This window comes from Arachis hypogaea, chromosome 15, assembly GCF_003086295.3.
Source record: "Arachis hypogaea cultivar Tifrunner chromosome 15, arahy.Tifrunner.gnm2.J5K5, whole genome shotgun sequence".
In the NCBI taxonomy this organism is placed as follows: Eukaryota; Viridiplantae; Streptophyta; class Magnoliopsida; order Fabales; family Fabaceae; genus Arachis; species Arachis hypogaea.
In genome coordinates, this window is record NC_092050.1 from 158,414,844 (window position 1) to 158,437,984 (window position 23,141).

A 23,141-nucleotide genomic window follows, 5' to 3' on the forward strand; every position below is an offset into this window, starting at 1 on the left:
CTTTTCTTCTCCCACCCCCAACGCGTTTTTACGCGTTTTCTTTTTTTTTTTTTAATTTTATAATTTTTATTATTAAAATAGGATAGGGGTAGTTTAGGAATAAAACAAAAAATTTTATTGAAAATGACGATTTTAATACGAAAAAAAACATTAAGGACGACTTTAATGGCAAAATAACAAGAGGGACGAATTCGATTCTGGCACTAAACTTAAGGGACCAAAATCGTACTTACCCCTTAACTTTACAAAATATTAACCCTATTGAGATATGATTACAATATCAACAATTTTTTTTATACTAACGAATTACAATTCCACACCATATGAAATGGGAAGAACAGAGTCCTTTTCTTGTGTCTTTTAAGGTTCTTGGGAGATGTTACATTTTAATATTTTATATCATCTCTTTTCGGATTCCCTTGGGGCTCCACTTTTGCATGCGATTAGCTGTTTGCTCCACCTGCAAATTGTATTTATGATTTTATCACAAGGTAACATTAGATGATTAAAAAGAAAATTACAAAGCACAGGTTGAATAGGATGAAACATTCGGGGAAAAGAAACATTGTGTTGTAATAGCTCTTAATGCATAATGATTGATGGACAATGATTCTTCCAAATTCTACACAAAAAGTACTTAATTGGCTCGCTTAATGATGCTTGATTAAGACGTTGACATAACTAGCTTACATATAATAACAATAACAATGTGTTACCTGTTTGGTCCAGTTGGTTCTCCAAATAATAACTGTGATGACCAAAATCTGAATAATACTTCCGGACAGTGTCCCTCCCCATAGCCCCTACATCCACCAAGGTATCAAATAATATAATGTAAATAAAGCCTAGAAGATGCTTTTCCATGCTGTAGTACTTTCATTATTGGTTATTGGATACATTAAAAATCAGTAAATTATGTATTTATGTATAAATATAAATAAATTATTTATTCTTTATATTTTAATATATATTCTATATTGGTGTTTAATTTTTTATATAAATGTACCATAATTAAATTTATTTTTTCTTTAAAGGGACGCTTTGAAGATTAAGGAAGAAAAAATAATTGGTATAGAAACAAGGTCAAGGTGAATACCTTCACACCAAAATGTTGAATGAAACCAAGAAAATAGCCAAGTGAGAGTCCAAAAATGTAATAACATGCCAAGTTTATGTATCCAACCATTACTTGCCATCCACATCCCGTAGCAACACCTATGGACAAAATAATTAAAAAACAAACTAAGGTTAATACCTAATAGTTAATGGAAATGGAATAACTCTACACAAACACAAGGTTCTTTCCTTTTTTTTCTTCCTTTGGTGAATAATTATATAAGGTTAAAAGAGGAAGTGTAATTAATTACCTGTTATCACTAGCGAAGCACTACTAATAATCAAGGCTAGAGCAAGAACATTAGCTAAATCACCCACAGCTTTGATCATATCCTCACTGTTGGTAAAGATTGTGGCAATTTGTTGTTTGCTAAAGAAGATTACGATCATGAATAAAATCCCCATGAAGAGGGACTCAAACATTGCCACAAAGAATGAGTATCTTGCTGCTCTTGGATGTGACATGCCAAGTGTATTAGACACACGAACACTAGGAGTACAATAATAAAAAATCACATTAAGAAATAAGCATTAGAACAAAACAAAGAAAAATGAACACAAATTATCATTAAAAGAAATTAGATTCTTATTGCAGATATAAATTTTAAATCAAATTTCTCTAAATAATTATCATTTAAAAATAATATTGTAAGAATATAATTACAAACTTTTTTGTATAATAGAGATTAAACTTTTTTGTAAGGACTTATTTAAAAATAATATTGTAATAGAGATCAAACACACACACACACTCTCTTAAAGTCATATTTCCCCGCCATTATGTATATTATTTTCTGTTAATAATAATAATAATTGTCATTTTGATTTTTAGTATAATCCGTCATTCACCTGGTGGCGATACTCATTCCAAAGAGAAGCATGGCGTAGATACCCAGAATATTCATGCTGAAACATAAAGTAACATTAGTGAAGTAAACCAAGATAACATAGGAATTACACGCTAGATTTTAAACAACAAAAACTCAATAGAAAAAAAAATGTGTATTCCAAGCAATATAAGTATGAATTTAATTTTTATACACGGAAAGTATAAAGTAATATTTTACATATCAGTAAAAAATATTAAAAATAAATACTCAATTTGATCACAACAAATTTTAAATTTGATACTTTGATCTCGAAAAATTTTTATTATTCTAAAAATAATTCTCTTAAGACAAATTATTTCATCACTTTCAATAAAATTTTTAATGTGTGTTGAAAAAAAAAGCATATAACAAATTTTATTATAAAATAAATTATTCTTTCTGCAAAAATACCAATATATCTCAAGGATTTTTAGTGTAATAATTTTTTTTAGTAATTAAAATATTCAATAAAAAATGTCTTGAAAATCAGTTTAGATGTTTACTCAAATTAATTTTCAACCGTCTAAATTGATGATTGTGTAAACTTTTTATATTATCAGTATATTAAAATTAAACTCTATAATTAGTTAATTACATAACAACAGACAATGAAATTTAATTTGATTATCTTACCAAATAGAATAGGAACCAAGAGCAATCACAGGATTTTGAAGTTGACCAACAAGTAGCACAACAAAATTACCATGCCATTGGTCTAAGCAAGTCATCACAGAAAATGAAAGACTTAACCTAATAAATGCCCATAAATCAGAAAAAGCCATCCAAGACAAACCATTCCACCCTTCTTTGCACCAACAAGAAGCATAGATTGTAAGAGCCAAAGCAAAAACCCAACCTGTTACATTAGTGGCCAAAGCTAACCCTGTTGTACCCAAATCCATTGCATTTATGAATACATAAAGCAACAAATTTTGTATCACTAGGGACACAAATGATATGAACATGATTGCATTGACTTTGCATTGTGCTTGAAGGAATCTTTGGATTGGAAGACTAATTGCATAGGAAAACATGTTTGGAATTACTTGTAAGGCATAATTTCCAGCAATTTTGGCTATGCCTTTTTCTTGGCCAAGAAACTCTAAGATTGGTGTTGCATATATGTGTGTAGGTAACAAAAATATGGATGTCACAAATAATGCAATCCATGATCTTTGAACAAAAATTCCAGTGGATTGAATTTGTCCTGCTCCATATGCTTGTCCACAAAGTGTTGCCACTGCTGATGACATACCATACTGCAATTTTATTGAAACCATGAACTCTTAGATAATTATTAGATAGTTCTCAATGAATTTAAAATCAAGGGTTAATTATAAAAGTATTTACTAAAATGATCTTGTTTACTAACTAATTTATTGTGTTAATATCTTATTGAAATCTCCATGATAGTTGTTTTATATAAAATTTGAGTATAATAAATAATTTAAAAGAAGGAAAAAATATCAAATGATTACATATATATTCAACTAGAAACCAACTTTTGACTAAGGTAAAAAATATTTTGATCACTAATTATACTGCAAAACATATATTGAAAATGTATGAAATATCACATTAATATATAGAAATATTTAGTAACTGATTAGTATTTTTTTTTTTGGAGCAATGCTACATGACCAGCAAATATTATTATTTTTGGCAAGTATCTTATCAGCAATAATTTACATCTATATTTACAGGCATTTTATATACAAGAAGTATATAATTTACACTTATATTTATCAAAATTTTACACATAAATCAATACAATTTGCACCCAAATTTTTCAAAATTTGCATACATAAATTAATAAAATTTATTTGTTAAAAACAATTTAGTATTTGTGTTGGCCAAATAATGGCCAAAAATACTAAATATTGTTAACCCCAATAGTTTCTCATTTTTTATAGCATTTTTGAAACACATAGCACTGTATGTATTGCTATATGTTGAGAAATGGAAAGAAGAAAAACCAAGTTATTGGATGAAGAATTATGAGTAATATAAGAATGAAGAAGTAAGAAGAGAGTTATTGAGAAGGAATGAAGGTACAAACCAGCAAACAAAGATAGATAGAACTGATGACACCAGTGTAAACAGAAATAGAAGAGAGAATTATGTCTCCAATATGGCCAGCATATATGTTAACTGAGGAATTTATGAGAAACTGAAAGAGTGAGGAAAGTGCCACTGGCAATGCTATCTTCCATAACTTCACTGTCTCATTCCACAACACAAACTTTGCATCCTTCAAGCTCTTCACTCCCAAGTAATCATTCTCTTCATCATGATGATGATGATCACTACATGATTCTTTCCTCACATCAACTAGTAGTGGTGCCTCCATTTTGAATTCAAGCATGCCACCCTCTTCCCCAAAATTCTATATATAAAGATAACACTCTAATATATAAATTAATATGTATGTAAGTCTTATCTCTATGAAGATATTTACACAAAGGAGCCACTTAGATAAAGATGTCAAAAACGTCTTTTTTTTAAAGATGTTTTTTAAAAATTAAAATTTAACACATATAATTAATTAAATTGTATTATTTTTATTAAAATTAGACTAGATAAATCAGTTTAGCAAAAAAATTAATAAATTAAATTTTAAACCGGTATAAATTAATATTTTTTTATAAAAAAATTACTACAATATCCCTATTATAAAACACAACTAAAATATCCCTATTTTATATATATATATATTAATTTTGAAAACTTTAAATTCTAATCCTATAACGATAGAGAAGAAAAGGGTTAAAATTTAGAATTCTTAAAATTAATATATATAATAAGAGTATTTTAGTCATTTTATATAATAAGGGTATTGTAGTAATTTTTTATGAAAAAATAATATTAATTTAGACGAATTCAAAATTTGATTCACTATTTTTCGGTCAAATTAATTTGTCTGACCTAATTTTGACAAAAATAATATAATTTAAGTAATTATATGTGTTAAATTTTAATTATTAAAAAATATCTTTAAAAAAAGACGTTTTCTTATATCTTTACGGGAGCATCCCCTTTACACAAACGCTTTAATTTGCTGATATAGTTTCACAGCCATACAAAAGAAAATAGTGTAGAGGAAATTATTAACACTCTATTTTGGACTGTTATATTTTATTAACCGGAGTTTTCGATTTTAGAATGCTGCATTGTACGAAACAAGTCCTTTGTTTTCATATGCAATGTTGTAGCCTTTTCTTATTTGTCTTTTACTCAACTAAGACACAAGTATGGCACGTTTAATTTATAGCGCTTGTCTTTTTTTTAACAGCTAACAACATTAGTTTGCATGGCCAACACTCAATGTTAGATATTTTAATGGATTTATCTAATTTATATTTTAAGGATACATATTAACATGATAAATTAAAAAATTTAAAATTTAATATATTTATTTTTTATTTATTACATAAAAATATTTAAAACATTTTATTAATAATATAGTCTTATTATATATTCTAAGAACATAGGTTATTTAAATTATATTTTATTTTTTCTAAATTAAAAAAAAAAACACACACACACTATATCTGTCCTCAAAATTACTTTAATAAGAAAGTATTTGAATTTTATTTTAAAAAAATCCTATGTTATATCGAGTGTAATTGTGTACATTAACATTTAATTTAAAAAAAAAAACGTTTATTACAAAGACTTTTTTAGGGGAAATATTTTTATATAATCATATTTATTTAATAGTAGATATTATCATAAAGATTTTATAATTATCTTTATATAATAAATTATAATATTTGATTTTATTATGTTGTAAAAATATTATTTTTTTTAAATATGACTAAATATACAAAACACACTTTTAACATAAGAATTTTTATAAAAAAATATTTTTAACATCTTCATTTGAATAGATATCTTATTTAAATAATATCTTTATCTTTATGCAAAACAACAGTACACTACTAACAGATGTCCAAACAAAATTCAGCGTCGAAATATTAGTAATTAGCTTTCTCATTAATTGCTGTTGTGACTTGTGACTTGTGACTTTTCTTCTGGGAATATCTAAGGGGGATATAGATGCATGTGTCTTAACGTAGTGGTGGTCAATATTCTGCTCAAATCTCAATATGATTCCATTCCATGTTCTAGTAGTTCTCCGGGCCCTCTTAATTAAGGTACTAGGAATTATATACTCATCACAATTTGGATAATTTAATAAATGTATAATAAGTTTAAATTTTCTTACTATAAATATTTATGAATTCAACTCAAAAACTAATTTTTTTCAGTAAATGAAAATTAAAAAACAAAGTTACAATAAAATTTTTTTACTAATATTAACTAATTAAAAATTATTTTCTATTCTTATCTTAAGGTATTCATTATAACTATTATGAGTTTTAACTTGAATAACAAGTTTTGTTCATATCCTGTCCCAACGTTAAGGCTCATAACCCAATAAGAGGTCCAATCTAAAGGATTCACCCTCACTCTACACCGACCTTGTCTCAAAGAAGTCGGTTCTTACCACGACTTGCTCTAAAGAAATCGGGGACGAAGATTAGCTGGCAGATAACACTCATTCAAACAAGTAACTGCCTTTGAAATCTCTCAACCCACTTTCAAGAGCTATATCCCAACTTCTCTAAGATAAATGGACGGTTATCCTCCTTTAAAAGTGGAACTACCTCAACGGTGGTTATTGGCTCACCACTATAAATACATTGACACTCCTCAGGTATTACTAAGTCCCAATACTCTTTAGACCTGCTTACACTTTTGCTGACTTAGGCATCGGAGTGTCCTTGCAGGTACCACTCCCCATTCTCTCATACACATAAGTCAGACGGAGGTACTGGAACACAAACCTGCTCGGAGGTTTCCTTTCTCAGACAATTATTGGGCCAACCCAACGAGTTCAGCCCATTAATCTCCGGTTACCCATCGTAACAAGTTTATTTTCTATTTTTTTATTGAAATCTAAAATTTAAAAAATTTAGAAATTATAAAAAATAAATTTAACTTTGATGCACTCATGCACCATCAATATAAAATAGCTTTATATGTGTATTCAATTACGCTATTTAATTAAAGCCAATTTTTTCTTAGCTTTTAAGTAAATAGCTATTTTACATTTAAAATTTTAATCAATATTCATTATGCATATATTAGCAAAATATCTATCTATCTTGGATTGCCGACACTGGTTAATAAAATCCAAAGCATTTCTCTCTCTTTTCAAAGTCTAGGTTTCCATTGATTGCACTAAAATGAATAATAACTGAGAAAGAAATGGACAATTTAGAGAAGAAAAGAAGCTAAGTGGGAACATGTGGATGAACAAAAACGAATAATTGCACTACTTATAAAAAGGATAAAGGACACTTTTTTTTCTTTTTTTTTTTGGTCCCTCCTTCTTCAGAAAATGGCATAAAGAAAGTTAGAAAGAGACCCAAAGAAGAAGATGAAGGAAGGAGAAGCAATGAAGTTTAATCTTCTTGGATATCTTTATGATTTTCAACACATGCCAATAGATAGTGGCGTAAGGCACGTGTCATTATCGAGATTAAAATCATTCACATAAAATAAAAATGAATTTATCCTCACGTAGTTAAAAACAAATTGTTTATTTCATAATTCTAAGAACATGAGAACAAAAAGAAAAGATTTTAAAATATTTAATTTATATTTTTATCAAAAATTTTTTACTATTGTATTATTAACTATTAGTAGTGTCTTTAGACACTTGATAAATAAGATTTGAGAAAGTATAGGGAGCCAATGCCTAAACATACAATGTGTACAATAGAGGTTTAAGAAGTATTAAAGATATGGCCATTAGTATTACATTGTCCTGTCAGGTTACGCTTTTTGGGATGAGTGGTTTCATGATATGGTATTAGAGTTCTAGATCCGAAAGATCAAGAGTTCGATTCTTTATCCTTGGTATCCGGATGGTTATTCTGAATAGTATAGGTGATGTTCATTTTATTCATGGACCAAAGATTTAATCCATTGTACACATTGTAGGCTTCGGTCATTGGCGGGCCAAATTAAAATTCTATTATACATATTGTATAGATATCTCATTGTTTCCCTAGTGGAACTCAATTTATATTACAGTTATACACAAAGTAACCACATTCAGCTTCTTGTCTCTCATCACCCATATCCAACACACTTTCAATTTTAGATCATGTCGTTCTGGAAATTCTTGGAGCCCCATATTCGCATGCGATTAGCTGTTTGCTCTACCTATAATCACATTTATTTGACGTTAATTAAACTCGTATATAGTATAAATAACTTGGTGTGATAATTAGCATTACATAAAAAGATCCAAATTTGATTTACCTGCTTGGTCCAGTTGGTCTTCCAAATAATGACTATAAGCACAAAAATCTGAATGATACTGCCACACATTGTGCCTCCCCACAGACCCTATGAGAAATTTCTTAATAAAGGAAGACACATTTTATATGCATGTGCTATTAGAAGATCCTTAATTATTACCTTAACCCCCAAATGTTTATTGAAACCAAGAAAATAGCCAAGACAGAGTCCAACAATGTAATGACATGCCAAGTTTATGTATCCAACCATAACTTGCCATCCACTCCCAATTGCCACACCTAATAAAACACACACACAGTATTCTTTTGTTTTTCTAATTATATATGCACGGAACACTGATACAGAGAGTCAGAGACATAAAATTATGTTTGGCAAATGAGATATGAATAGAGATATTGTGTCTAGAGAGATTGAATTAGTGTATTTTGTATCTATTCTGACAAAAAAGACACAGGACACAGACACACTAACAAGAGATATAATTTATTTTTTATTTTGTATTATTCTTAATAATTTTTTATAATTATATTTTTTATTATTATATTTTTTTTTCAAATTTTTTAAATAAAAAAATAAACTTTTATAACTTGTTTTAATTTATTACCAAATAAAATATAAAAACACTAATTTTTGTGTACTTTGTAGGTTTAATTTGGACTTACCAAAGCAAGTAATTAAATACCTGATATAACTTGTGAGAGACTACTAAGAACAATGGCTACACCAAGCAGGTAAGCTAAATCGCACACAGCTCTAATCAGATCCTCGCTGTTGGTAAAGATGAGAGCTAGATGCTCTTTGCTCAGCAAAACAAGAATCAAGAATAAAATTCCAATGAAGAGAGACTGAGACAGTGTCACATAGAATGAGTATTTGGCTGCTCTTGGATGACACATCCCAAGTGTATTAGAGATTCGAACACTTGATGTTGGAGCCATAGAAAAAATCCATAATTAGTGATTAATTATAATTAGTACCTAATTATTAAAGGGAATATTTACATTCATATTAGTATCTAATCTTAGCTTGTCCCCTCACCTTATAGCAGTATTGACTCCAACCATCAGCATGGTGTACCAACCAAGAATATTGAAGCTAGAACATAAATACATGTTAGTAGAGAAAAGCATGCACTACAAGAAATTATCTAAAACCCTTAGCAATAGATTCAGTAACCACCTAGTATGACTTTGGTATTGGTCATTTGAGTCTAATTAAAATTTAGTGAATAACCATTCTTTTTAGAGAAACGTTTAAGGGCCATCAAAATTTATTGTTTTTAGTCATTAATCTAATTTTTTAAGTATAGTAATTCAATAACATGTTTTTAACCCACACTTTTAAACATTAATAGCTAATTATTGAAAAAAAATTGATAGCCCTCTAACATTTTTTTCCTATCATAAATCCTATTTATCGCAAAATCGAGCACTATTCTAAAACTGTTTTGTAATAAAGAGAATAAAAGAGATCTAATCTAATAATATTGTTATTTTAAGGTTTAAATATTTTGTTGGTCCTATAGTTTCGCGAAATTTTTAATTAGGTCCCTATACTTTTTTTCCTTTTAATTGGGTTCCTGTACCAATTTTTTTTTTCAATTAGGTCTCTCTTGATAGTAATTAGCTTAATCGTATAGGGACCCAACTAAAAAAAATTGGTGCAGGGACTCAAATAAAAGGAAAAAAATAGTGTAAGGACTCAATTGAAAAAAAAATTTAGTGCAGGAACCCAATTAAAAGGAAAAAAAGTATAGGGACCTAATTGAAAATTTCGCAAAACTATAGGGACCAACGGAGTAATTAAACCTTATTTTAAATAACTTATTATTATTATTTTCTTTTTCAATATTGAAAGATTATAAACTTCTTCAAATTACCAACTTTAGAACATTATTATTGACTATCTCTAATTCCTAAGCAATCTAAGTTTGATTGTCTCACCAAATATTATAAGAAGCAAGAGAAAGAGTAGGGTTGTCTAGTTGACCAGCAAGCAACACAATGAAAGTACCATTCCATTGCTCCAAGCAATTCATAAGAGATAAAGAAAGGCTTAGCCAAGTAAATGGCCACAAATCTTTGAAAGCCAACCAAGAAAAACCACTCCAACCTTCATTGCACCAACCAGCAACATACACAACAAGAGACAAAGCCATGAACCAACATGTGATGTTATTGGCCATAGCTAACCCTGTTGTACCCAATTCCATTGCATAGATGAATATATAAAGCAACAGATTTTGTAGCATTAGTGACACAAGTGATGTGAACATGATCACATTGACCTTGCTCTGTGCTTGAAGAAATCTTTGAATTGGAAAACTAATAGCATAGGAGAACATGGTGGGAATTACTTGCATTGCATACTTGCCTGCAAGATTTGCTATTTCTTTGTCTTGGCCAAGAAACTTTAAGATTTGTGTTGCATATATGTGAGTTGGTAAGAGGATTATGCAGGTCATAACTAACACAATCCATGATCTTTGGACATAAATTCCAGTGAATTGAATTTGCCCTGCTCCATAAGCTTGTCCACATAGTGTTGCTAATGCAGATGACATACCAACCTGCAATTTTTCCATTAAATTTGTTCATCAATAATAATAATAATATATAACAATAAACATTGGTATATCAAGGACTAATTTATTATGGTATATATATGTTTAAATAATTAATTTAATAATCTGGTTTTAACCACTAGACAAAAAGGCACTTTCATTTTTTTTAAATTATGGCTGTGATAGTGAGATAGGCTATAATCTCATAAAAAATTCAAAATTTTTATGTTCAAAGAAAAAGAGTATTTGAAAGTAAGTCTAATTACTTTTATAACTATTATTTGTTAGGCGAGTCCTGGAGTAACGGTTGAGTTGTCTTTTGTGACTTTAAGGTCACAAAATTCAAACCGAAATCAATTACTAATATAATTATCAAGTTAGACTGTCTATATTATATTCTTTGGGTGCGATATTTTTAACGCAAGATGCCCTATTTTAGTACTAACTACTCTTTCAAGTGTAGTTATTAGTATAAGATGAGGACTAAAGTTTAAGGGAGTAAAGTTACACATTTCTAAGTTCTAACCTTATCTTTAATTGTGTGTTTTTGGAACATAGACATTAATTAATTAAAAGATGTAGCAGCAAGTGTGGGAAGAATGGGGAGAAGCAAACCAGCAAAGTAAAATAGATGGCACTGATTACACCAAAGTAAAGAGATATTGAAGAAAGAACAATGTCTCCAAGATGGCCAGCATATATGTTGAGTGAAGAAATTGTGAGAAAATCAAAGAGTGATGAGAGTGCCATTGGTGCTGCAATCTTCCATAACTTCACTGTTTCTATGCACAACACAAACTTGGCATCCTTGAAGCTCTTCACTGCCAAGTAATCAGCCTCTGAGGTAGATTCTTCCATAACCAATAATGGTGCCTCCTCCATTTTTGGAACTCAGTAAAGGGGTGATGAATATTTTGTTATGAACTTGCAAACAATACTAACTAACAAACCTTATGTGATCATAATTTGTTTATAGTCTTATCCTATGAAGAAGTACGGACACTTCTCTGAATTATCGTGTCCGCGTGTCGGACATATTTCGGACACGACATTTACCGACACTCGTCCGACACACGTGTCTGCTGTGTCCAATCGTGTTTTAATAAAAAAATGAAAAATTCTTCTCTGGACACGCCTAGACACACCTAAATACCATCACGTGTCCGCATGTTCAGTCTTATTCTTAACATATATTCTTAAAATAAATTTAGATATAGTATATATTATTATTTATTAAAACAAAAAATATTTTAAATACTTGATATAATTAAAATAAGACATTAAAAATAATTAAAAATTTTAATTTATATTTTAATATGAATAAAATATCAAAATATCATTACAATTTATTTAAAAAAATACTTTATATTTTATATATATGCATGTCCTCATGTAAGATTTTAAAATTCGCGTGTCGGTGTGTCTCGTGTCGTGTCCCGTGTCCGTGTCATTATCCGTGCATCATACGTCTTATCTCAATTAATTAAAAGCACTTTGTGGCACGTTATTCAAAGTGTTTTTATCATGGAAGTTGGGCCTTCATCATCATGATATAGTGTTTTGTTCTTTTAGATTTTAGTGAGAGCAATTAGGATTAGAATGAACTAATTTACATAATTAGTATGCTTAATCCCTTAACTAATTACTCAACTATCGTTGATTGATTGCATAAAGCATAATGAATAGTTGATCCCGTTATAAATAGAAAAATGTGGTGGGATTATTCATCCAGATTCAACCACACATTCAACTTAAATTCTTATTTAATTATTTTGCAAAACACAAAATATTTATCATTTTTGACTAAATTTTTATTAGTGTGTTAAGAAATTCATGTAGGAACATATGGGGAGAAAATCATCAGAACATTTAATAGAATAGATCAGATAAAAGATAGATAAGTGGTGAAAATAGTAGAAAATAAACTTGAAAAAAACTATATTAACAATAATCATATAGTCGAGAATCTTGAAATATATTTAATAATAATAATAATAACAATATTTTTGGAGTTCACTTTACAAAATTCTAATATAATATTAGAATAGTCAATTCTATTAATAACAAAATAAATATATTTTCTAATTTCACATCTTATATCATCTCCTTGTGGTGGTTGCTAGAGCCCCATATTCTCATACGGTTAGCTGTTTGTTCCACCTGCAATTATATTTATTATAAATTAAATTATGGTTGGTAAATCATAAATCGCTAATTCTATATCTAAAACTTTAATCACTTGTTTAATTAAAGAAAAAGATCCATTGCAAAAATAATATTTATATAGTAAAATTAGCTACTAATATATTTGTATATAAATATATATATGATTTAATTTATTTTTAATATATATTTATATTTTAACAAATATTTTATACTAATAACTAATTTTAATAACTGATTTTATGTGCATATAACATAATCGGATCTCACATTATTATTATTATTATTATTATTATTACTACCTCCTTGGTCCAGTTGGTCTTCCAAATAATTATTATAAGGACAAATATTTGAATGACACTACCGCACTGTGTGCCACCCCACAGACCCTACATTCACACGAAATCAAAATAAAAACAAATGTTAGTCATAATCTTTTATATAAAACTATTAGAATTTGAATTCTCTAAAAAGAGAAAATTAGTAAAATAATAAAATAAAGAGTTAATTATTATTAATTTTATAATTTTTATGAAATATATGTCTCACTAATTTAATTTAAAAATAATTATTTTTTAACTTTTTTACCTTAAAAGATTTTAATTCAAAAAATTTAGTTAAATTGTGTTTTAAAAATATATTTTAAGAGTATAATAATAATTTTTTTAAGTAACTCAACAAATATTTCTTTTTGTAAAATATCAAAAATATTATGTGTATATTAAAAATAAGTCATTAAATTAATAATTATTTATTTATATGTAAATATATATGTATTATATAATTTTTAATATATATTTTATATTTTACTATATTTTATACGAAGGATTAATTTAATAGATAATGTTTTGGATATACCTTTTATGGTTATAAAATCATATAGGCTATTTTGAGAAATTAATTATGCTTGCAAGAAGATATAATTATTTAATAAAATTTAATTAGTCGACAAATTTTATTAAATTTTTAATTAAATTTTTATATTTTTTTTAATTAAGTTCTTACATTACTTTTAATTTTGTAATTTGGTCATTTCTAGTTTAAAAAATATTAAAATTAACTGAATATTTCTTCGTAAATTAAAGGTATATCCATAATTAAAAACCAAACTAAATCTTTAATCACATATTTTTTTAGATAAAAATTCGATTAATTTTAATATTTTTTACATAAAAAAAGACTTAATTACAAAATTAAAAACAATATACAAATTTAATTAAAAATAAAAAATATAAAAAACTAATTAAAAATTTGATAAAACTATAAGAAACCACAGAATAACTAAACCATTTAATAATTACCTTAAGTCCCAAATGGTAATTGAAACCAAGAAAATAGCCAAGAGAGAGTCCAACAATATAATAACATGCCAAGTTTATGTATCCAATCATCACTTGCCATCCACTTCCAATTGCAACACCTATCAACATTATTATATAAACACAAGTCTATTAGAATTTATTATGGGTTGTGACTTAGGTTAAGTCACCAAATTAAAGCAAATTTATATATAGTTGACCTGATATGACTTGTGAAACACTACTAAGAAGCATGGATAGAGCAAGAAGGTAAGCTAAATCAGCCACTGCTCTGATCAAATCCTCACTGTTGGTGAAGATCATGGCAAGGTTTTGTTTACACAACAAAACAACACTCATGAATGAAATTCCAATGAAGAGAGATTCACACATTGTCACAATGAATGAGTATCTTGCTGCTCTTGGATGTGACATGCCAAGCGTATTGGACACTCGAACACTTCAAATTCAATTCATACAAACCAATAAAATCAACAATCAAGTGTAACAATTTTAAGAAAATTTACTACTCTATGCATAAAATGCTTCTAAATTATAGATAATAATTACATCAACGGTTCTGTTACGTTACCAATAGTATTTCTGCCAACTTCTGCCAACTCTTATTTATAATTGTGTTTAATGAAGTGTCTTCGTGGATGTGTCTAATAAAAATACATTTTTTATGGCTGTGTTTAATAGAAGTGTCTTTTTATATATGTGTTTAAAATATAATAATTAATTATTGTTGACAATAAGTTGACAGATAATATATTGGTACCCTATTCTTTTCGTTACATCAATCATACACCAATGGATTTTATTTTTATATATAACTCACCTTATGGCAGTGCTTATTCCAAGTAGCAGCATCAAGTACCAACCCTGAATATTGATGCTAAAACACAAAAGCATCTTAGTTATGAAAATCAAGAGAAAATTAAAGAGCTGAAAATAATTGATAAAAGGAACTAATAAATATCATATTTCACAAAATGTTAATATGTTAGCCCAGAGCTATAATTTCTCAAGAATTTATTTATTACTTCTAACTTTTATGCATTATGTCATAACAGAATAGAAACCTGAAGTAAAGATTAAGCGATCATAGATTTAAATTATGGAATTTATTACTGATATAATTATTAGGTTAGGTTGTCTATATCCTTTTGGATACGATCATTTTTTAGATCCTGTGTTAACGCAGGATGTTTGTGCATCAAACTGTCTTTTGCATTATGTCAGAATAAAAAAAAAGGAGAGTGCTAGGGGAACAATGAAAATTTTGAACAATATGAACAACCACCAATCAAATGAAAATACACTACACTCTAATTTAATGCTACTAATTAAATTTACTTTTTTAACCTTATTAATTCACATTGTTCAAAAATCTTGTTGGTTATCTATACTTTTCCTAAAAAAAAAATATTCGAAATATTTAATTATGTATTAACATATCATTAGATATTTACTTAAAAATGATTAAAATGAACAAATCTAATAAGTAATAATATCATTAAAATTAAAGTCATGATAAAATAATGAAGTTTGATTATTATCTTACCAAATAGAATAGGAAGCAAGAGCAATAACAGGGTTGTCTAAGTGACCAGCAAGAAGGACAATGAAAGTAGAATACCATTGCTCCAAGCATGTCATAACAGATAAAGAAAGACTTAGCCAAGTAAATGGCAACAAATCTTTGAAAGCCAAGAAAGAATAACCACTCCAACCTTCCTTACACCAACAAGAAGCATACACAACAAGAGCCAAAGCAAGAACCCAATGTGAGACATTATGAGCCATAGCCAACCCTGTTGATCCCCAATTAAATCCATAGATGAAGACATAAAGAAGCAAATTTTGTACAAGTAGGGCCACAAATGTTATGCATGTTATCACCATAACCTTGCTTTGAGCTTGAAGGAATCTTTGTGTGGGGAGTATGAAAGCAAAGGAGAACATGGATGGAATTGCTTTTAATGCATAGTTTCCAGCAAGCTCTGATATTTCTTTGTCTTGGCCAAGGAACTCTAAGATTGGAGTTGCATAAATGTGGGTTGGTAAGAGGATTATGCAGCTCATAGTTAGCACAATCCATGATCTTTGGAGATAGATTCCAGTGGATTTAACTTGTCCTGCTCCATAAGCTTGTCCACATAGTGTTAGCAGTGCTGATGACATGCCAAACTGCAATTTTTGCTCAAACATACACATTTTGGTTTGTTTTAACACTTATTTTAGATCACTGTCATGTAATATCTCTATATTTCTGTCTATTATGTCACATTTTCCAAATACATGTTATACAATCCTAATAACTACAATTTTTGGATAATAAATAGAAGAAAAAAGGACGAATAAATTTCAGACTTTTCATCTCTTTTGGCTAATGGAAATACAAAAACATCTTCTTAAGTTCTAAGTGATCATGATGCTTTTGTATTTTTTATTAGTCAGAGACTAATTTATTTTTGTGATGACATTAATAAGTCAAAGACTTATTTGTCCTCATTTGGCAAATTTGGATTAAAAAAAAAAAAACTATTTGTAAATTTGTGTAGAGATAAGAAGTTGAATTAAGTGAAGAGTTTCTTCTCAAGACAAGCCTACATTTCTTTTCTTTATATAATATATTTGTTTTATGTCTTGGTATTAGGTTGTCCCATTTCTAAACTTGTGTGTGTTTTTAATGGACTTTTTGTACTCATTTTCATCAATGAATGCCTATAAAGTACGGACACTTCGCTGAGTTATTATGTCCGCATGTCGGACACATTTCAGACACGACACTTATCGACACTCGTCCGACACGCGTGTCTGCTGTGTCCAATCGTGTCTTAATAAAAAAAAAAAAATTATTCTTCGGACACGCCTGGACACACCTAAATACCATCATGTGTCCGCATATCCAGTCTTATTCTTAACATATATTCTTAAAATAAATTTAGATATAGTATATATTATTATTTATTAAAATAAAAAATATTTTAAATACTTGATATAATTAAAATAAGACATTAAAAATAATTAAAATTTTAATTTATATTTTAATATCAATAAAATATCAAAATATCATTACAATTTATCTAAAAAATACTTTATATTTTATATATATGCGTGTCCCCGTGTCATGTAAGATTTTAAAATTCGCGTGTCGGCGTGTCCCGTGTCGTGTCGTGTCCCGTGTCCGTGTCACCGTGCATCATAGATGAATGCAAATTCTACCTTGGTTAAAAAAAAAAAATCTAAACTAACTTAACTTGGTATTCATAAAAAAATTGGATTAATTCGACAAAACAATAAAAATGGTTCGCACCTTAATCATAATTGAAGTATCGAATTAATTTCCATGTTTGATTTAGAAATAGTAGGAGTTTACAATTATAGGAACCAATGAAATATTTGTACAATGTGTACAATGGAGATTTAGGAATATTCGATTCAGTATTAGAGATATAATTATTAGTGTTACATTTTTTTATCAACTTAAACTTTTGGGACCAGTAGTTTCATAACATGGTATTAGAGTTTTAGATTCAAAGGTTGAAGTGAGATATACGAACCAGGAAATTATAATAAAAGCAGGATATGACACCAAGGTAAAGAGAGATGGAAGATAGAACAATGTCTCCAAGGTGACCAGCATAGATGTTGAGTGAAGAAACTGTGAGGTACTGAAAGAGTGATGAGAGTGCCACTGGCCCTGCAATCTTCCATAACTTCACTGTCTCACTGCACAACACAAATTTTGCATCCTTCAAGTTCTTCACTTCCAAGTAATCATCAGATTCTGTTGGAGGACTTGACTCTCTCATGAGTAATGGTGCCTCCATGGTTGGAGCTTTGAAGATAACTTCTTCACACTTCACTTACTCTCACATGATTACTTCAACCTACAATTATTAGCACACAAACACACAACACTAGTGGGGTATGATTAGTCTTGTCTCTTTTTGAAATAAAGCTAGAAAACTAGAGAAGCAAACAATTCTCACAATAGTATGTTACACTAAATAAATAAATGAGATGAAGTTGTGAAACATGTGTAATTAAAATACTGTTATTGCCAAAAACATGGTGAAGAAAATTAAGATTTTTTTATGCGTGGTTGGATGGTGTTTCTAAGTTTACCTGAAATAGAGAATTGAAAAATGGACATGAATGATTAAGTGAGTAAGAATTTTAGAAAAAATACCTAGAGAGGATGGTACACCAATTGGAGAAAGTTTAAAGCCAGCATTTTTATTAAAATTTGGTCAGTAGTGTTTGTTTGGGCGCTATTATTTTGATAAAAAAAATCTTTTTTCATTTCTTTTTTTGTGTTTTAATGTGTTTGACAAATTCTAGTATTAAAAATAAAAGTACTAGAAAAATAAAAAAAAGATCTTTTTTGAGAAGCGGTAATTTACATCTTTTTTTAAAAGATCTTTTTCTCTTAAAAAAAAGATGTTTTTCGCCTAATAAATAAACAAAAGAGTACTTTTATATCGTTATACCCAAACATAATTGATAGATAAAAAGATCTTTTTGCATGAAATACCCAAACATAAAATTACTTTTACTTTTCCATAAGATCTTTTAAAAAAAGATAAGTCAAAAAAAGATCTTTTCTTATAAGTTTACCCAAACAAGCTCTTAATTAACAAAAAAAAAAGTGAGTAATCCTATACCATTAAATGTAATTTTATATTGACGGCTACAAATTACAAAAGTTGTTGAATAGCACTCCTCTTTCTAGAATTAAAGAAAGACTCGTGCCAATAGAGTTAATTCCTTGTCAGCAATTATATTTTCTAATAGATTGTTTATTAAATTTGTAATTATGTCTTTATATTTTTTAATTGAATTTATATATTGTTTTAAATTTTGTAATTAGATCGATAATGTAAAAAATATTGGAGTTAATAGAATATTTTTTCGGTAAATTAAAAATACTCACAATTAAGAATCTAATTCGGTCTTTGATCACATATTTTTTGAAAAAATATTTTGTTAATTTTAACAATTTTGATATGAAAATAACCTCATTACAAAATTAAAAATAATATAAAAATTTAATTATAAATTTAATAAAATTTTAAAAATCAACATAGTATAAAATAAGGGGAGAGCTTTTCTTTTTTGTTGTTCACGATATTTGTTCTGGGTGAAGCTTGGATCTGGTTCGGTGCCCCATAATGAGCTGTCCTAAATTGTCTGGATTTGTTTTTCTTGGGTGAAGAAAAAGAAATGCCAAGAAGGACAAAAACAAATCTGAAAAAAGAGCAGAGCACTGAGTTTCTTTCAGAAACCAAACTACAAAACAGGCCAGACTATTGGGCTTGGCCCATTAAGGGTATCTGTTCTTGGCAAAATATTGGGCCCAATCAAAACTTCTTAGGCCAAATGGACGGGATTATCAACCACTACACCAGTTTTTTAAAAAAATTAAAAACAGACCAAAAATAAAAAACTCTTCGTTCTTCTGTTCAATTTTCTTTTTTTCCATTTCCATCTTGCACAATAAATTTTTATACGTTTTACATGCACCAATATATTTGAAGATACGTTTTTGTTTCTCTCGGTGTCAGAAATAAGAATATTTTTTTCCTTATGTTCGGGAAAAAAAAATATATTTTTTCACTTTCAAAAGAGGAATTTCATTGATTGATAGAAACAGGTTCAATGGCAGAAAAATAATGACTATTATTTTAAATAGACTAATAAATAATTTGTACAAATTGTATCTTCCTTGAGAAATATACCTTTAACATCTATGACTTTTAATTCCATGACCTATTGATCGAAGATTCTACTATTGATTTGACTAAAAAGACCATATTGAAAACTTATTTTTGGAGTTGCTATATATTAGAATAACAAACTAGTAATTGCTCATCAATTTAGTATCTCAAATTCACGCATTAAATTTGAAGGATCAATTTGAACATTTGCAATCATTTTTTTTATAAGAAAATATTATTTAATTCAGACCTATCAATAAAACATGACCCAACAAAAAAAGAAGTTAGTAAAAGAAAAACACGTGACCGATATAAAGGGAATGAAGATGCCTTATTTTCATTATGTCTTTGATAATTTTACATTGTTTCATCATTTGGCTCTCGTGAACAAAATTCAAGGATTTATTAGTATATTAAATTTCCAGTTGTTGAATCCAATGATTTAAAAGTCCACTTCATTTTCTTTTTTCCTACTTTTCATACTCAAGATCCGGTCCGGGTAGAAAAAACGGCACCGACCCAGTTTGTTTAGGTCAAATCCATCTGATTTAAATAATATTGAATTAAATATAAACTTTAACTTTTAAATGGAACTTCAATCTGCTACAAATTAGTTATGAGAAAATATGGAAGCCAATGAAATATTTGTACAATGCATATAATAAAGGTTTAGAGAGTATTAGAGATATAACCATTAGTGTTATCTTTTCTTATTAGCGTAAGTTGTTGGGATGAGTGGTATCATGATATGATGTTAGAATTTTAGATCCGAAAGATCAAGAGTTCGATCTTTGGTGAACCCCTCCGATCGAATTGATTTGTTTTTGTTATTATCAGGTTTAGTTTGATAAAATTTTTATTTTCTAAAAATAACTTATAAAAACTAACTTTTAAAGATAATTTTCTAAAAATTATAACATTGATATTTGATAAATAAAATTAAAAATATATTTTAATAAACACAAATAATAATAATTATGTTTGATAAAATAACTTTTAAAATTAATTTTTTTGTTATGATTGATTTAAATCTAATTTAAACCCGATCTAAACATAATATATTTGTGACTCAAAAACAATAAAAATTTTATTGAATTTTAAATCGAATAAGAGAATCTAAAAAATTGCTCCAGTCAAAATATAAGACGAATTTGAATAAATACAAACCCAACTTTATTGTGCTGATGAACAAGGCTAACACAAGTTAAGCAATCAGATTTTAAATTTAAAAGCGGAGAGAGAGAGAGAGTCACAGAACTATATGAAGATGAATATTGCGTAATCCATTTGATTCAAATGCAAAACACCAATCCTTAATATTTTGAGTGTAAATGACTCCACTTGCAAATTTACACACAATATATAAAACAAAACGGCAGGCCTAGTTTCTTAAGTTAATAAACATCTCTTCAAAGTGGAGAATATTGGAATCTCTCTCACGTAAAAATATCCTAACAACCAATAATCCTTTTTTATTATTGTTATTATTTTCCACTCATTCCTTCATTCTATATTAACCCTTTTTACAAAAACTATTTTTAATATGAAAATAAAAATGATATTTTATTTGAATATTGATATTTAAAATATATTATAATATTATAAATATGTAAAAAAAGATGTTCAACACGCATCTGTCTATTGACTCTCCACCTGCAAAATTTATTTACCTGTAATTACACCAAAAAATACTATTTTTAATAAAAACACCACTATTTTTTTTCATATAAAAAAAAAATTAGTTCCTTTTTTATTGATTCTCTCTTTTTCTTAGCCATATAAATCATCACTGCTCAAATTGCCTTTTGCCTCATCAATCAAAAGTTGCACCTATTGCATGGATACGGTTAACTTTTCAAAAAATTCATATTTAAAAAGTTTAATTTTGATAAATAATTTAAGGGGTAAACTCAGTTATCTTCTTATAAAATTATTAGTTGAAAATAGTTAAATAATTTAACATATTTAATTAAATTATTATCAAACGATTTTTTACTATCAACTTCATAAAAAAGATAACAGCATGCATGTGAATTTTTACCATAATTTAATCATCAAATGAGTTATATTTATTTAAATAATTTTTTGAGTGATAAATTTAAAAGTTAATTGTTTTTTGTTGATGTATACATTTAATACATAAAAATTAAATTCTACAATATAATATTTTGTATTGATAATTCTTAATTATAGTAATTTTTTTAGAGTAGTATGTAGTTATTTTTCTTTCAACTTAAATATTTTAAACATCAGAATTGAGCTTGGACTTGCAATTAACTTCTATGATAGTAAGTCATTGTTGTATAATGTAGGATTTTGTGGTTTTCATAAAATTGTTACATAATAAATTAAATTAAAGTCAAAAGCAACTCAAAGAACAATAAACAATGAAAAATCTAATAACGTAAGCTTGTGGTAGTTGTCTCAGTGTTGTTGCCAGCAAAAGCATAGTTAGAAAAGCAAACGCAACATCTATATACAATAAGCAAATCCATGTGTCAAATTAAACAATTTTGTAATTTTATCATAAAAATATTATATCAATAATTTATATAGACAACTAAACTATATTTTAAATATAATTATGAATATAATTAAAAATTGATGATGTAATATTTTTTCTTTTACAATACTACTACATGCAAGCTAATCTAATAAGGAGAAAATCGTCTCTTAATTAGAAAATTTAATCTGTGTTTGATAAAACTTACGTGCTTATATTTGTAATTTTTAAAGTTTGAGGTACTTTTAAAAAAATAAAAAATTTTGATATAATTTAATATATTTTATATTTATTTTTTTTAAAGTTATTATAAATTTTAACAATCTTTTTTTTATCTTACCCAACATAATTGTTGTAAATTATTTTATTTGTACTTAATTTTATTTTAAGTCATCAAAACATAATTATGCAACTTTTGAAAATTATATTTTAAAAATCAATTTTAATAAAATATTTTTAAAAAATAAAAATTTTATCGAATCAAGCCTAAATAATATTTGTATTGGTTGTTTAGAATAAATTACTATTTATAAATTATAAAAATTTCAAAGACTTATAAATCTA

General features: G+C 27.6%; 3 protein-coding genes across 3 annotated transcripts; all 3 read right to left on the bottom strand.

Annotated features, from left to right (window-relative positions):
• Window positions 1-92: 92 nt before the first annotated feature.
• LOC112751833 (protein DETOXIFICATION 35) lies at window positions 93-4,380 on the bottom strand. The gene is made up of 7 exons (XM_025801116.2): window positions 4,045-4,380; window positions 2,619-3,244; window positions 1,966-2,022; window positions 1,368-1,606; window positions 1,097-1,215; window positions 717-803; window positions 93-460 (listed from the first exon to the last, which is right to left on the bottom strand). Exons 1-7 carry the CDS (start codon window positions 4,348-4,350, stop codon window positions 395-397), a joined length of 1,500 nt encoding a protein of 499 aa, XP_025656901.1. The 5' UTR covers window positions 4,351-4,380; the 3' UTR covers window positions 93-394.
• A 3,545-nt stretch (window positions 4,381-7,925) lies between these two features.
• Window positions 7,926-11,837, bottom strand: LOC112751834 (protein DETOXIFICATION 34). The gene is made up of 7 exons (XM_025801117.3): window positions 11,500-11,837; window positions 10,265-10,890; window positions 9,360-9,416; window positions 9,004-9,242; window positions 8,481-8,599; window positions 8,322-8,408; window positions 7,926-8,222 (listed from the first exon to the last, which is right to left on the bottom strand). The coding sequence occupies exons 1-7, from the start codon at window positions 11,764-11,766 to the stop codon at window positions 8,157-8,159; spliced, it is 1,461 nt and encodes a 486-aa protein (XP_025656902.1). The 5' UTR covers window positions 11,767-11,837; the 3' UTR covers window positions 7,926-8,156.
• A 1,003-nt stretch (window positions 11,838-12,840) lies between these two features.
• Window positions 12,841-18,306, bottom strand: LOC112751835 (protein DETOXIFICATION 35). The gene is made up of 7 exons (XM_025801118.3): window positions 17,915-18,306; window positions 15,913-16,538; window positions 15,187-15,243; window positions 14,567-14,805; window positions 14,349-14,467; window positions 13,350-13,436; window positions 12,841-13,044 (listed from the first exon to the last, which is right to left on the bottom strand). Exons 1-7 carry the CDS (start codon window positions 18,182-18,184, stop codon window positions 12,979-12,981), a joined length of 1,464 nt encoding a protein of 487 aa, XP_025656903.1. The 5' UTR covers window positions 18,185-18,306; the 3' UTR covers window positions 12,841-12,978.
• Between the last annotated feature and the right edge of the window lie 4,835 nt (window positions 18,307-23,141).